General features: G+C 43.1%; 1 protein-coding gene across 1 annotated transcript in view; it reads right to left on the reverse strand.

Annotated features, from left to right (window-relative positions):
- ZBTB40 (zinc finger and BTB domain containing 40) overlaps positions 1-13,269 on the reverse strand; it is an 85,323-nt gene that overhangs the window by 22,561 nt on the left and 49,493 nt on the right. Inside the window, exons 4-9 of the mRNA XM_069079343.1 lie at positions 9,833-10,025; positions 9,062-9,204; positions 4,657-4,849; positions 2,803-2,939; positions 582-783; positions 72-205 (exon numbers count right to left, since the gene is read on the reverse strand). Of these exons, the coding sequence (XP_068935444.1) occupies positions 72-205; positions 582-783; positions 2,803-2,939; positions 4,657-4,849; positions 9,062-9,204; positions 9,833-10,025 (1,002 nt within the window). The remainder of the gene's footprint in view (positions 1-71; positions 206-581; positions 784-2,802; positions 2,940-4,656; positions 4,850-9,061; positions 9,205-9,832; positions 10,026-13,269) is intronic.

The following is a 13,269-nucleotide window of genomic DNA, read 5'->3' on the forward strand; positions in this document are numbered from 1 at the left end:
AGTCCAACCACTGGGCTGCCGTTCCCTCCCCAGGACCCAGCAGGGAGGCTGGTTTGGGCTCCCTTTGTTACCTCCTTTATGGCCTCTGCCAGTCTCTCCTCTCCTGGAGTGAGGCACTTTAGCTCGGCTCTCGGCTGAATGGCCTCAGTGATTAGCTTGCCATGTCTCAAGATGATTTCTATAGTAGCACTTTCTGGGGTGGCCACTAAAGAAAGTAAAGGGGATTAAGAAAATCAATAGCACAACTATGAACACCGTATTTACCCTTCACCTTTTCTAAAAATCTACTCTGCACTGAGAACAAGCCTCCGTCTCCTGCCTCGAATTGGCAACTTGAAACGTGACAAACTACACTAATCAAGAGCGTAAGAAAGAACTCAAGTTTATGAGGAAACCCTCCCCCACCAACTGGGCATGAACACTTTAGCAAATGGCTGTGCCCTTGAGCAAACTCCTTTTACCCACTTCCCTATTCCAGCTGCAGGAGTCTGGACACCTAATCCAAAGAGGGTCATTCCCCATTCCCAGACCCCATTTGGCAGGATTCCCCAGCACAGGGCAGCAGACTTCAGGGCACTTACCAGCCTGGAAGAAATAGTCGGCGCCAGGTTCCTTGTGCATCTCCTCCATGAGCAGGTTCAGTGGGCCTGGCTCGGCTGTCTGGGCCCCCAGCAGCACCTTCCAAATGGCCCTCCCCAACAGCGGCTGTCCTTCCAGCACTGCAGACACCAGGGCACCAAAGCCACTGCGCCCGCCATCACCTTTCACAAGCTGTTCCATGGCCTTCAAAAAACAAGCACCAAGCACACACAGATCAGGGGGCATGCGTTCTGCCCAGCAATACATTCAAGTCCAGTGAATTCGACAATCATTTATGAAGTGCCGACTATTTCCAAGGCACTGTGTGAAGTGTGGGGACACCAGGGCACCCCCACTACCACTAGCCAGTGTGAACAGGGGAGAGGACACTAATGACTAGAGGTACCAGGACAAATTCCAAGGAGAAGAGGGTCTGAGCAGAGCATGGCAGGAAGCCTGGGAGGCTGTGGGAAGCAGTGAAGGGAGCTAGCGTCTCAGGTCCCCCTTGTCCTTCCAGTCCCCTAGCAGGACAATTTCTCAGTAGAGTGATGCAAAGGCAAAAGGCCATTGCATCACGGGGGTGCCTGGTCCTTCTTGGCCCTTCCCCCCCTTTCCCTGACTGCTGATGGGCACTTTGTGTGACAACGCTGAGCAAGTCACTGCCTTTGTCTGGGCCTTAGTTTCTGAGACTAGGATAAAAGTTGGCATGCTTAGCCTTGCTTTGTCTCATGGACCCTCCCTTTGGGAGCTGATGTGGTTTTGCTTATGGACTCCTCCTCAGAATCAGGTTTTAATAATGCAGAAAATACAATCCACAGGATTACAAAGAAAATCAATTATATTGGAATACAGTTAACAAAATACTTTTAGAAAAGACATTCTTCCCAGCCCCCAGGGAGAGCAGCCCTGGACTAGGTGATCCAGTCCAGATCCTATGACCTTGCAATACCACAGAGCCCTCACTACACCCAACACGCAATCATATGCACACTTGAGTCACTAAGGAGACACTTCATTCCTCTGCCCTCCAGAGACAGGAACTTTGTACTGTCTCTGCTTTGGATTTCCCTCAGAGGCAGACAGTGCTTTGTACACAGCAGGTGTGTACTAACAAGTGCTATATTTACATTTTGCAGCAACTACAATTCTATAACCCAGGTTCAAACATCAGACCCGAGGTGAACCCTGGTAAGGTAACCTTTCTAGGACTCAAATTCTTCATCCGTAAAATTAAGAGACTTGGAGAGACCAGGAGCCTTAGACCTTTGCTCTGTTGTGGACCTGCTCTGGCAGTCTGGTAAAGCCCATGGACCTGGTTCTCAGAATGTTTTGTTGCCTATGTTCATCATTGAAGGAAATGATAAATTTCAGTTCTAGGTTAGTGAAGAAAAAGGTAATTTTTTTTTCCCCCATCCAAATTCAGGGACCTGGGGCCGGGGGCGGCGGGGGAATCCTGACCCCGGGTTAAAAATCCCTACTCCAAATGATCTCTAAGGCCTCTTTTTGCCTTCTACCTCTTCGTCATCACTGTGAAAACCTCTACCTTCTCATCTTCCTTGGATGGATCGGAAGTCAGAAAGAACTGAGTTCAAATATGAGTTCAGACCCTTATTAGCTATGTGACCCTTGTAAAATGGGGATAATAACAGCACTTCTCTCCCAGGGTTGTTGTGAGGCTGAAATGAGATAACATTTTTAAAAGTGCTCTGCATATTATAGGTGCTACATAAAGGTTTATTCCCTCCCCTCCTCATTCCCTGGTCTGGAGATGCAGAGTCCTTCAGCTCCATAGCTTTCCTTCTATAGCTGTCAATCATTGAGGCATTTCAATAAACATTCATTAAGTGCCTACTATGTGCGTCTGAGCTGTCAGTGCTCTTGCTGCTCCATATTCTGATTCCTGGTGTTTCTGCCTAGCGTTGCCTAGATGAACGCTCTCTCCTTACCGCTGCCCCCAAGCTTTCTTCTGTCTCTGCTGGAGGCCTTTCCTGGCCTCTCCCACACCCAGGGCCTTCCATTTCTCCTATGCACATCTTGCATGTACCTTGAGGTTTTCATGTGTTTCCCCCACTGGAGCCCATGTTTCATGAGGGCTGGACTCACCCTCTCTTTGACCCACAGTGATAAGTGCTGTGACTGGCACATAGTGCGTCCTTCATAAGTGCTTGCTAATGATCTCAGAAAAACCAACAAAGAGATGCTCACAAATACTCCCTCTCTTACCTCTCTTTCTTCAGAACTTAAGCTGCTCGCAGATGAGATCACCGTTAGTAACATCTCATGGTCAGTGAAAATTTCAGAGAGGTTTTCATGGTACCGTCTCAAGAGCTCAGTCCCAAAATCATCAGGGCTTGGTTGGACTGTAAGGATATTATCAAAACAAGAATGTTTGATGCAACATGACCTCCTTAAGGGATTCTCCTGCAGAGACTGAAGGAGATTACAAATGAGAAGAGGGAGAGGAGGTCAATGCAAAAGCTTCTTCATCTTCAGGGTTGGATTCAACTCCCCTCTTGGGATAGAGTGAAAACGTATTAACAATTTTGGCCAAATCTCCCTGGGTTCGCATTCATTCAACTACTGTAGGGCTTCAGAGCCCACTAATGACTGTTCATGCACACGTTGCACTCAGGTTTGCTAAATGCTTTTTCCCCAACAACCCAGGAAGTAGGGAGGGCCAGGATGAGCAACACCTCCCACCTCCCACTTTTAACAGAGGAATGAAATAGAGAGATTAGCTGACTTATGCACGGTAACACAGCCAGGGCTAGAACCGGGATTCCAATCTAGCTCTGCTCATACTGAGTTCAGAGCTCTCACCACCATCCCATACTGCCTCTAGGAGAAGAACACTTTCAAAGCTGGCTCCTGACATCCCCACCTCGGAAGACTGAGGATTTAAAGCTGACACAGGACTAGTCTGTTACGCTCCTAATTTAAACCGTCCTATTGCCCCCTCACTCTCAAGAGCACTAAGTTTGGTCTGAATTTTAAAAATTAAAATAAAGCAAAACATGTTAGACTCAAACTTATATGTCTTTGAAACTGCCCACTAATAGATCTAAATAGTTATAAAAGCTTAAAACAGGCTGAACTGTTCTGGGTCAAGAACCAGGATCAGTTTTGTTTCAAAAGCATGCTTATTTTTCCTGTGGAATTCTTGAGCTTGAGAAGGAGGCAGTCAAACTGGGAATATGGATTTTGAAGCTATGCTATTGTATCAAGGTTATCTACAAGGGAGACTAAAAAGAGCAAAGGCTAAAAGCCACAACACTTGGATTTGACCTCTTCTGCCACTAATATCTGGTTTGGGGCATCAAGCAACCAAGGCCTTCTGAATCCCTGACTCACTTCAAGGCCCAGCTCAAGGGTCACTTTCTCCCAGAGGCCCTTCTTGACTTTCCTAGTTATTGCTACCCTCCCTCCACACCATCAGGCATTTATTCTGTATGTATTTATTAAGCGCCTGTATTTACTTAGCTGTGAACATACTGTATGCCCCAGGATAAGTGAAGCTCCCTGAAGGCAGGAAGTGTTTCCATCTTGTCATGGTAACCCCAGGGCTCAGTACCCATGTCTGGTACACAGCAAGTGCTTAATACATGCCTGCTGATTGATTGCTGGAGTTACCCTGTGCTTATACAAAGGGGGCAGAGGGAAGAGAAGGGTTTGGGGTTCTGGTGCTGTGTCATCAACAACCATGGCTGGTCAAAAATCATGTCTTATTTTGTCAGTCATGGGCCAACATTCTCCAAAGGCTAAGCAGAGGGGACAGCTGGCATCTCTGTGGTGTCTACACCCTAAAAAAACCACTCTATTTATTCACACATATTGAACTCTGCAGGTGGAATATCATAAGGAAACTTGGGAGGGGGAGAGGAGCTGAGATGAAGGAAGTTCCACTTTCCTGGAGTAGGGTCCCTGTCTTGCTTCTGTTTAAAAGGCCATTTTTCAACAGTCCCTCTCTCTCATTCCCCTCCCCAGCCCTTACATACACTACCCTCTCCAAAGACACTGCATGGAATATATTTTTACATATCAGGGCTCTAGCCCCAAGATTAGACTATTAACTGATACCTGTAGTGCTTGGCACACTTGCTTGTTTCTGTAAATCCTTCAGCAGAAGGTCCAAGCTGGGGAATGTGATCTTCACAGCCTGAAGGAGTTTAACCAAACTCTCAGCAGTCAATGTTTTCTCTTCAGTCACTCTGTGCAACAAATTTTCTATTGTCTCCTTGGGTGTTCCGCCCTCAAAGCAATTCAAAATCACCTGCAGTGGCAAGCAATCAAGCAGACACCAGTCACTGGCAATGCTAAATTTATCTGACACACAACTGCAAAACCCAGCAAGCCTGCATTACAACCCTGCATTACGAGATGCCGATCGGTGGCTGCTGCTCTGGGGCTCCACTGCCTTCCTCACCTCACTCATTAGTCCTTATTCTGTCTCATGAAGAAGAGAAACCAAAATGCATATTCTCCCCAATGGAAAAGAGATGGAAGAATCTGATTACAGAAAAATCAAGAGGAATTTTATAAAACAACAGAAACATAAATAACTTGGTGGGGGCGGGGGGGGAAGAAAAAATACTGGGAGGAAAATCTGCAGCAAATGTATCCTATAAAAACCCAGCATCAAAAGCTGACAAGAGACTGAAAGATAGACCAAGACCACAGTCCATGATGGACAATTGTCAAAAGACATGAATAGACCATGTACAAAAGTAGATACACAAACTGCATAGAATTACATGAAATGATCAAGGAAATACAAATTAGAACATCATGTAACTGGCAAGAAAACTTAACCCTGGTGCAGATTTGGGGAGCCAGGGATGCTCATACACTGTGCTGTAAACTGGTGAAATTGTTTCCGGAAAGCAATTTGGCAGAACGTTGTAAAGCTTAATGGTGAACTATCAATGTAATACAATACTTTAATGTAATTAAGCATACAAGCCACATTCAGGAAATAATGGAAAGGAGAATCAATACTGTAGTGGATGGAGCACAGAACCTGGAATTCAGGAAGGTCTATGCTTCAATCTTGCCTCTGACATTAGCTGTGTGATCACGGCAAGGACACTTAACATCTCTGAATCTTGGGCAGCTCCTTAAAACAATCTAACAAATTTCTTACTCTAATGAAATAAAATATCCCTGAACTATTATCATATGGAATGACTTATATAAAGTTAATTTAAGTAAGAATTAAAGAGAGCAAGGCCAGGAAAACAACTGGCTTTGGTTTTAGTTGCATTAAAGAGAAAATAGTCTATAAGAACATAGGGGATGAAAGACACTGATTAGAAGGCCACAGAGTGAGTAAGCACATTTTATACATCGGGGCTCCAATGTCCTACTTATTTTATATGTTGAAATTACTATGTAATAAGTATGTTTACATATATAGTTATATAGCAATATATAACATATGTGTATATACACACATCTTTCAGATAGACTATTATCTAGCCAAGTCTCTTCCTCCTGTCCTTGGTGAAACTGTTTTTTTTTTTAACCTAAGATTTTAAAATGCAGACAATTAATATTATATATAGTTATATCATATATATATAGTTATGTATAATTTTAAATGTATATATAATCAGACTGATGTTTAAAGTTCTTAATAAGTTATTTTGAAACAACCAAGAACATGAAATCTTTTTTTCATCCTAAATACATGAATGCAATTATCCTTTTTTTCTCCATCAGCTTGCATTTGGGGAGTACATGTTTGCTGCTTTTTCACTTCTTTTCAACCATGATCTTCAATGAATCAATCTAGGGGCCTTGTATTAGTGACCTACTCTTGATATGCACTGTTTTTCTTCTAGGTCCTTTCCTGTCTCCTCGTCTCTTCCCTGGAAGGACAGATGCAGCTGCTTCTTTAATCACAGGATTTAGAACTGGAAGAGATCCTGAAGACCATCTAATCTATTTCCCTCATTTTACTAGATGAGTAAACTGAGGCCCAGAGAGAAAGTGACTGGCAAGGGTTGTAAGGCTGTGTGAACGAGGCTTTTTACTGGCTGGCTGATAACAATATACTAAAGAACTGTGATCATTCCCTAATGCTGGATTCCATGTACTTCTAAATATATCCTACAATTATATTAGCTTTCTTGGTTGTCACATCACACTATTCATTCACACTGGGTCTAACATCAACAGACATCTTTCAGATAAACTATTATCTAGCCAAATCTCTCCATCTTGTACTTGGTGAAACTGATTTTTTTAACCCAAGCATAAGCTTTTAGATTTAGACCATTAAGTATCTTATTAGATTTAGTCCAATGTTCTAGGACTGTGGGAATGTTTTTCAGTCCTGATTTAGCCATCCAATATGTTCTCTTAACTTTCCCAGCTTTGTATCATCTGCAGATTTGACAAACGTCCATCTATGCCTTTAATCAGGTCATTTATAAGAATGTTACCTAGCACATAAGGCCAAGGTCAGGCAATAACCCCCAAATGACAGCTTGTTCCAAATCCACATCCCTCTGTGTCGACAAGAAAAGCATGATAGATGATATCACATGCTTTCCTAAAATCTAGGTAAAAGCTCTTTCTGACATTCCTTACCTTGCCCATTCTATAGAAGAAGGAAATGAATCTAACCCTGTTTATGTTGTTTTTTCAAGTTTTACTGAGGCATCCTGCATTTACATCACAGTCACTTCCTCGAATATCCCTCCCTCATCAACTTGAAAACAGTGAAGCAAAGCCACCCAATACATAGACTACACCTGCCAGTGCATACGCCCCCCCCACCATGTCCCCACCTCTCCAATGAAAGAAGGAAGGTTCAACACCCCAGTTGCTCTCTGGGACAAAAGCTGGACACTGCTATCACACACCTTCCTTTCATTGGGGTTTTTATGAGGCCTGGCTCTTTCTTGATAGGGCCCTATCAGTGGGTTTTGATCATGCTTCTCTGTCTGGATGGCCCTCACTGCTCCTTTCATAACACCTCTTAGTCTTCAGACAGAAACCACAGTGAAGCTCACTAGCCTGTTGTTGTCACACTCCACTCTCTTCCATTAAAACCAAAACAACCCCTTTTACATGTGCCTTGACCTTTCTGGCCAGCCTTCACTCTCTGTGTAGTCCTAGAACTGTTTTTTACAATTCTGATTTTAACACCCCTCCCACCACCCTCCCTGAGCATTTCCACACACAGTAGGCCACAAAATGAGGATGCCATGTGAAACCACAAATCTTCATTTCATGCTGCTTGCTCTTATAAAAGTATATATGAGAAATTAGAAAGGCTATACTTTCAAACTGTCCTGCTTCTCTGTGCTCTTTCTGTTTGCTTCTCCACTGGGAGAAATTAAAAAGCAAACAAAACCAAAAACAACTCTTGTAACAAACATGCAGGTGACGGCCAGGGCTGGGGCTCCTTCCATGCCTTGGGCCGGGAGGGGCTCCAGAGACGATCAGAGCTCTGAGTCCTCAGGAGCTGCCCTTCTCCACACTGCTCTGGTCTGTGCATCCATGGTCTTCCTGGTTCTGCTCAGGAAGTCTGTTTGGCTTGTAACTCTTCCCTCCCTAGTGGTACCCTTCCTCTTAACGTGCTACCCTTCCCTGACTACTTCCTTGCTGAGTGATGTAATTCTACACCCAATTCTGGGTGTCCCTTTCTAATGAGAATGTGGCTCATCCCTACCTCTACCCATTCCTCCATGTTTATATGTTCTTCTCATGTTTCCCAATTATGCTAAGTGGCAAGTTCAACCCCCTTCTTCCTTCTTTCTGCATGGATGCAGTCCTTTTACCCTTCTTTCTCTTTTGACTCTTAAAACTCCCAGGACAGAACCAATTTACCCTAGGACCTTTGGGTACTGAATTAATGTTTTCTAAGCTGAACCTGTGTACTTGTCTAGGCTCTATGCTGGCTTTGGAGCTCCTCTAAAGCTCCTAGAAAAACTCACAGTATCTCACACCCAGGACATATACTCCAGTCAAATTTAGGGTCTAGCATTTACTAGCAAGCCAGGGTATTATGCATTAAGGAAAATGTTTCCTAAATTTCTCTCTCAGATACATTAAATAGTTTATTATAATCTGATGGACTGGCTCTCAAAAAAGTCCCATAAATATTATGATTCTTTCCTTTCAGAAATAAGTCTCTATCCAGTACAAATAGGTGAAATCAACAATTTCCTCCAAATTCAATTAGCCTATTAAGCCATGCCAAGAGTTCTACTTTTCCTCTTGGCATGAGGGGGAAGAGGAAGGCTGAGAGGAGTATCTAATAGCTAAGATGTCTTTAAAAGAGTTGTTGGCAAAAACAAAACAAAAAACCACAAACTTTTCTTGGAACTAAATACTTCTTTCCTCTTAATAAAGCCATTCTTAATTTTAAATCTTAATTTTAAATTCAAGTATGAAAAACCCCTCAAGGTTCTAGGTTAAGTCAGTCAGAGCAGGGGTCATCTCCAGTGGTCCCTGTCCTGCCCCAGGTACTTGCCTCTTTTTCCACGCTGGTCAGGAACTCCCCTGGGGCTGTCTCTAGGAACTCCCTAATGGGTCTCAGCTGGGTTACACTCTTTATCAGGTCCTCTTTGTGTTCCAGTAAGAGGATGGACAAGGTCTTTCCCTCCTCTGTGCTCCCTGGGGGAGAGAAAGTGTTAGAAACACACAAGACAGACCAGTCAATTTGAAGAAAAATGACAGCTTGGTTTGTCGAGAGAGATCTAACAGAATAGTAAAGTAATCCACGGCTTATTCTGAGCACCGGAATGCAGATACTCTTTTAGCAAAGGATAACACTTTATTATTCTGTTTAAACTTTATGAAAGGAAAACGTTTCCTTTTTCTGATGGATCACAAAGCTGCAAAGCCAACCAGAGGTTAACTTCGAGTTGGCAAGGCCACTGCTTTGAGTCTAACCCAAATGAGGAAGAAACTCTAGCCCTTCAGCTCAGTTAGAGAGCCAGTTCACCTTGGATGCCCAATCCATCGATCTGGTAGGCCTTTTTATTTTTTTTTTCCTGAAGGGCATGAGAACACTGCTCATTTTCTCCCAATTTAAGGTATGAGACCAGTTATCCTAGCAATGGAAAAGCTAATTTTGCTTTTATAGATATATCACACAGCTATGAGAATTGTACATAGCACAACGCAAGTGAAAAAAATCATATGAACAGATAACCAGACCTATGGGGATAATTACAGCTGAACTCTGAAAGTCCCTTCAATGAACATAAGAGACTGACTCAAGCGATGGGAGTTTTCCTACTTTTCAGCTGCATGTTTTCTTCATCTTCCAGATCTCGCTTTTGCAGTGCTGCTTTTATTTCAGGATGGGTGTCCTGGAATAGCTCCAACAAAGACACCACAGTTTCAACATCGAGGCACTCGTTTCTGACTTTACTGAGGATTCTTTTGAATGCTGAGATTCCTTCTTTAGCTTCCAGACACTCCAAGATAGCCTTGTGAACAAAAGATTCCAGGGAGAATAATCAGCAACCCTGTTTAATTCCCCTGTGCTCTGCTCTGTGGCTTACTGCACTCTACAGTCATGAACCTGGGACCCGGACCTCCACATCCAGGGCTTCCTGAATCCATGCTCCTGGTCTCTGGAAAAGTTAATCCATTCATCATTAGAGCTCCAGCTAGGGCCCCACCTTGCTAACTGCCTGCTATAAATCTACTGGCTGACCCTAGATGTAGGTGCAGGATTCAGCCATCTCCCTAGCCATCTACATACACAGGCCATCCCACCATCTGCTTGCAGATGCTGTGGCCCTCATGCTTCTCCTCCTGCACTATCCTCTCCATGTAATAGTCAGACATAATAACAAAAACCCATTGCTATTAGAATGGTCTAAATGGCTCTCAGGTAGTTCTTTCTAGTTTTCTAAACTACAGAAAGTGTCATATTATTCATTTTGAATTCAAGGTTAAGTCTTCCTAATTTGGACTTAATTTAGGGGAGTAAATCTGAGTTAGTGACATTTCTAAATTACAGGCTATTTCAAAAGGAATTTAAGTTTTATTATTTTCAGATCAAGCACAGTCTAACAGAAAGAGCCCTGGGTTTAGAGTCAGAAGACCATGATTCAAGTCCCAGTTCTGCTACTTATATCCTATCAACTTCACTGGGACCCAAGTTTTTTCATTGAAAAAATAAGGGAGGTTGGACTAGAAAATCTCCAATATTCCTTCTAGCTCTAAATTTGTCATCCTTATTGTATCACATAATCATAGAATATTAATGCCAGAAAGGACCTTAGAAATAATTTAACCCAAGCCATTAATTTAAAGAAAAACCACACAAAAAAAAACCCATCAGGTTTTCCTGATGCCTTAAAAAAAAATCCATTTCTACATAGACCACTCAGAATTCCAAGGAATTCTATCCCCCAAATCTTTCCCTTGTAAAAAAGAAAAACTGTTTAAAACAAAAGTCACTGCTAGGAGTATGCCACTCCACAGCTATGATCATCCACCTTTCCAAGTGAAGGAGGGAGGTACGTTCCTTCAGCTCATCCAAGCGCCAGTTAGTCATTATAATTATGCCACATTTGGCTTCATTTTAGTTACTGTGTATGTTATTCTAGTTCTGCTAAATTCACTCTGTAACAGTTTATAAAAGACTTCTTATGTTTCTGTGATTCCTTGCATCTGTTGCTGTGAACTAACATTCTCTTGCATTCACATCTCATCCATTCCCCAATCAATAAGCACCCACCATTTCTCCATTTTTTTTTTGTATTAGCTTCAAAAAATCTTGATGTATACATGACCTCTGTGTAGGTACACACACATATGTGAGTGTATATGTGTGAGAATGAGTATGAGTGAGTGTAGGATCTCTGGGTTAAGGGCAAAGGTTATTTCCATTTTACTGAAACAAAGCCTACAGAGTAAGTGACCTGGCCCAGGTCACGTGACGACTTAGTGGCAGAACCACAGCTCCAAGTGAGCAGATAGAGACTGATCAGAAATCAGAGCTCCTGGGACACTGCGTTCTCACCTCTCCTCCTGCCTGTCAGACCAATCTTCCTCCGGCTCTTACATCCTCTTCCACATCTTGCTCTCTCACCACAGAAACCTAGACTCTGTCCTGTGCCCACTTCTTTTCTCTCTATATACTACTTCACCTGGTGATCTCATTAGCTCCCAGGGGCTGGATGACCTTCTCTATGCTGATGATTCTCAAACTGACCTAGACTGCCCCAACCTCTCTGTCCACCTCCAATCTCACATCTCCAACTGTCCTTGAAATATCTTAAATTCAACATGACCCAAGTGGAATTCATTATCTTCCCCCTAAATCCTCCCAGGCCCTCAGGCTAGGAATCACCTCACTATCTCTCACCCCCCATCCCCAACATTCAAGCTATTGCCAAGGCCTATTGATTTCACCTTTGTACTATCTCTCAAATATACTCCCTTCTTTCCTCTGACACTGCCCCAGCTCAGGTTATGCCCAGACTACTGAAGACTACTGGGTCTGCCGGCCTCAGGTCTCTTCCTACTCCAATCCATTTTCCATTCAGGTACTAAAGTGATTTTTCCTAAAGCTCAGGTCCAATCATGTCAACCCCTACCCACTCACTCACTTAATAAATTCCAGCAGCTCCCTGTTGCCTCCAAAAGCCAATGCAAAATGCTCCATCTGGCATCAAAAGCCCTTCCTGAGGCCCCTCTTGCCTTTTCAGTCTGCTTACACTTGACTCCCCAACACGTATTATTCCATCCAGTAACAGTGGCCTCCTGGCTGTTCCACAAAACAAGACACTCTATCTCTTGGCTCTAGGAATTTTTTCAGGTTGTCACCCATGCTTGGAATACTCTCCCTCCTCCACTCTGACTCCTGACCTCCTTGGCTTCCCTTATGTCCCAACTAAAAATCCCACCTTCTACAGGAAGCCTTCCCCAACACCTCTTAATTCAAGCGCCTTCCCTCCATCAGTGATTTCCTATTTATCTTGTATATTTTGTATACATTTACTTGCACGATGTCTCCTCTATTAGACTGTAAGCTCCTTGAGGGCAGAGACTGTCTTTTACTTCTTTTTGTGTCCCCAGCACTTGCCACAGTAGGCAATTAATAAATACTTACTGATTGCTTGATAGATATATAATTCACATATTAATCATTTGGTTCTCTATAACATACGTTAGATATACAAATGTATACATATACATACACAAAATATGTGTACATGTATAAGTTTATACACACATACATAGTATGTACGTGCATATCACACAAACACATATAACCTTAGAAAGCAAGACAATCATTCAAGGATCACAAGATGAATGCGAAAGTCTGTGTGTGTGTGTGTGTGTGTATGTGTGTGTGTGTGTGTGTGTGTGTGTGTGTGTGGTATAAAACACACAAGAGGAGTATCAGTTGAAAATATGGACCAAAAACCTAGGAGTTATGCTGGACTCCTCACAATCAGCTGCCGAATCTTCCATATGCATCCCTTGCTCTCCCATTTATATAGCCACTCTCAGTACAGACCTCTTGTCACTGCTTGCCTAGACCATTCAAACAGCCTTCTAATTGGCCTCATCACTTCATCTCCATTCTAATCTATCCTTCACCAAGCTGCCAAAACAATATGCCTGTAGCAGAGATCTGACCGTGACACTCTCCTGCTCAATATACCCCTATGGCTCCCTGCAAAGATCAGAGATACATTTAAAGCCCTACAC

This window comes from Petaurus breviceps, unplaced genomic scaffold (assembly GCF_028583685.1).
Source record: "Petaurus breviceps papuanus isolate PSGF00001 unplaced genomic scaffold, PetGlider_PUasm1.0 91041, whole genome shotgun sequence".
Taxonomy (NCBI): Eukaryota; Metazoa; Chordata; class Mammalia; order Diprotodontia; family Petauridae; genus Petaurus; species Petaurus breviceps.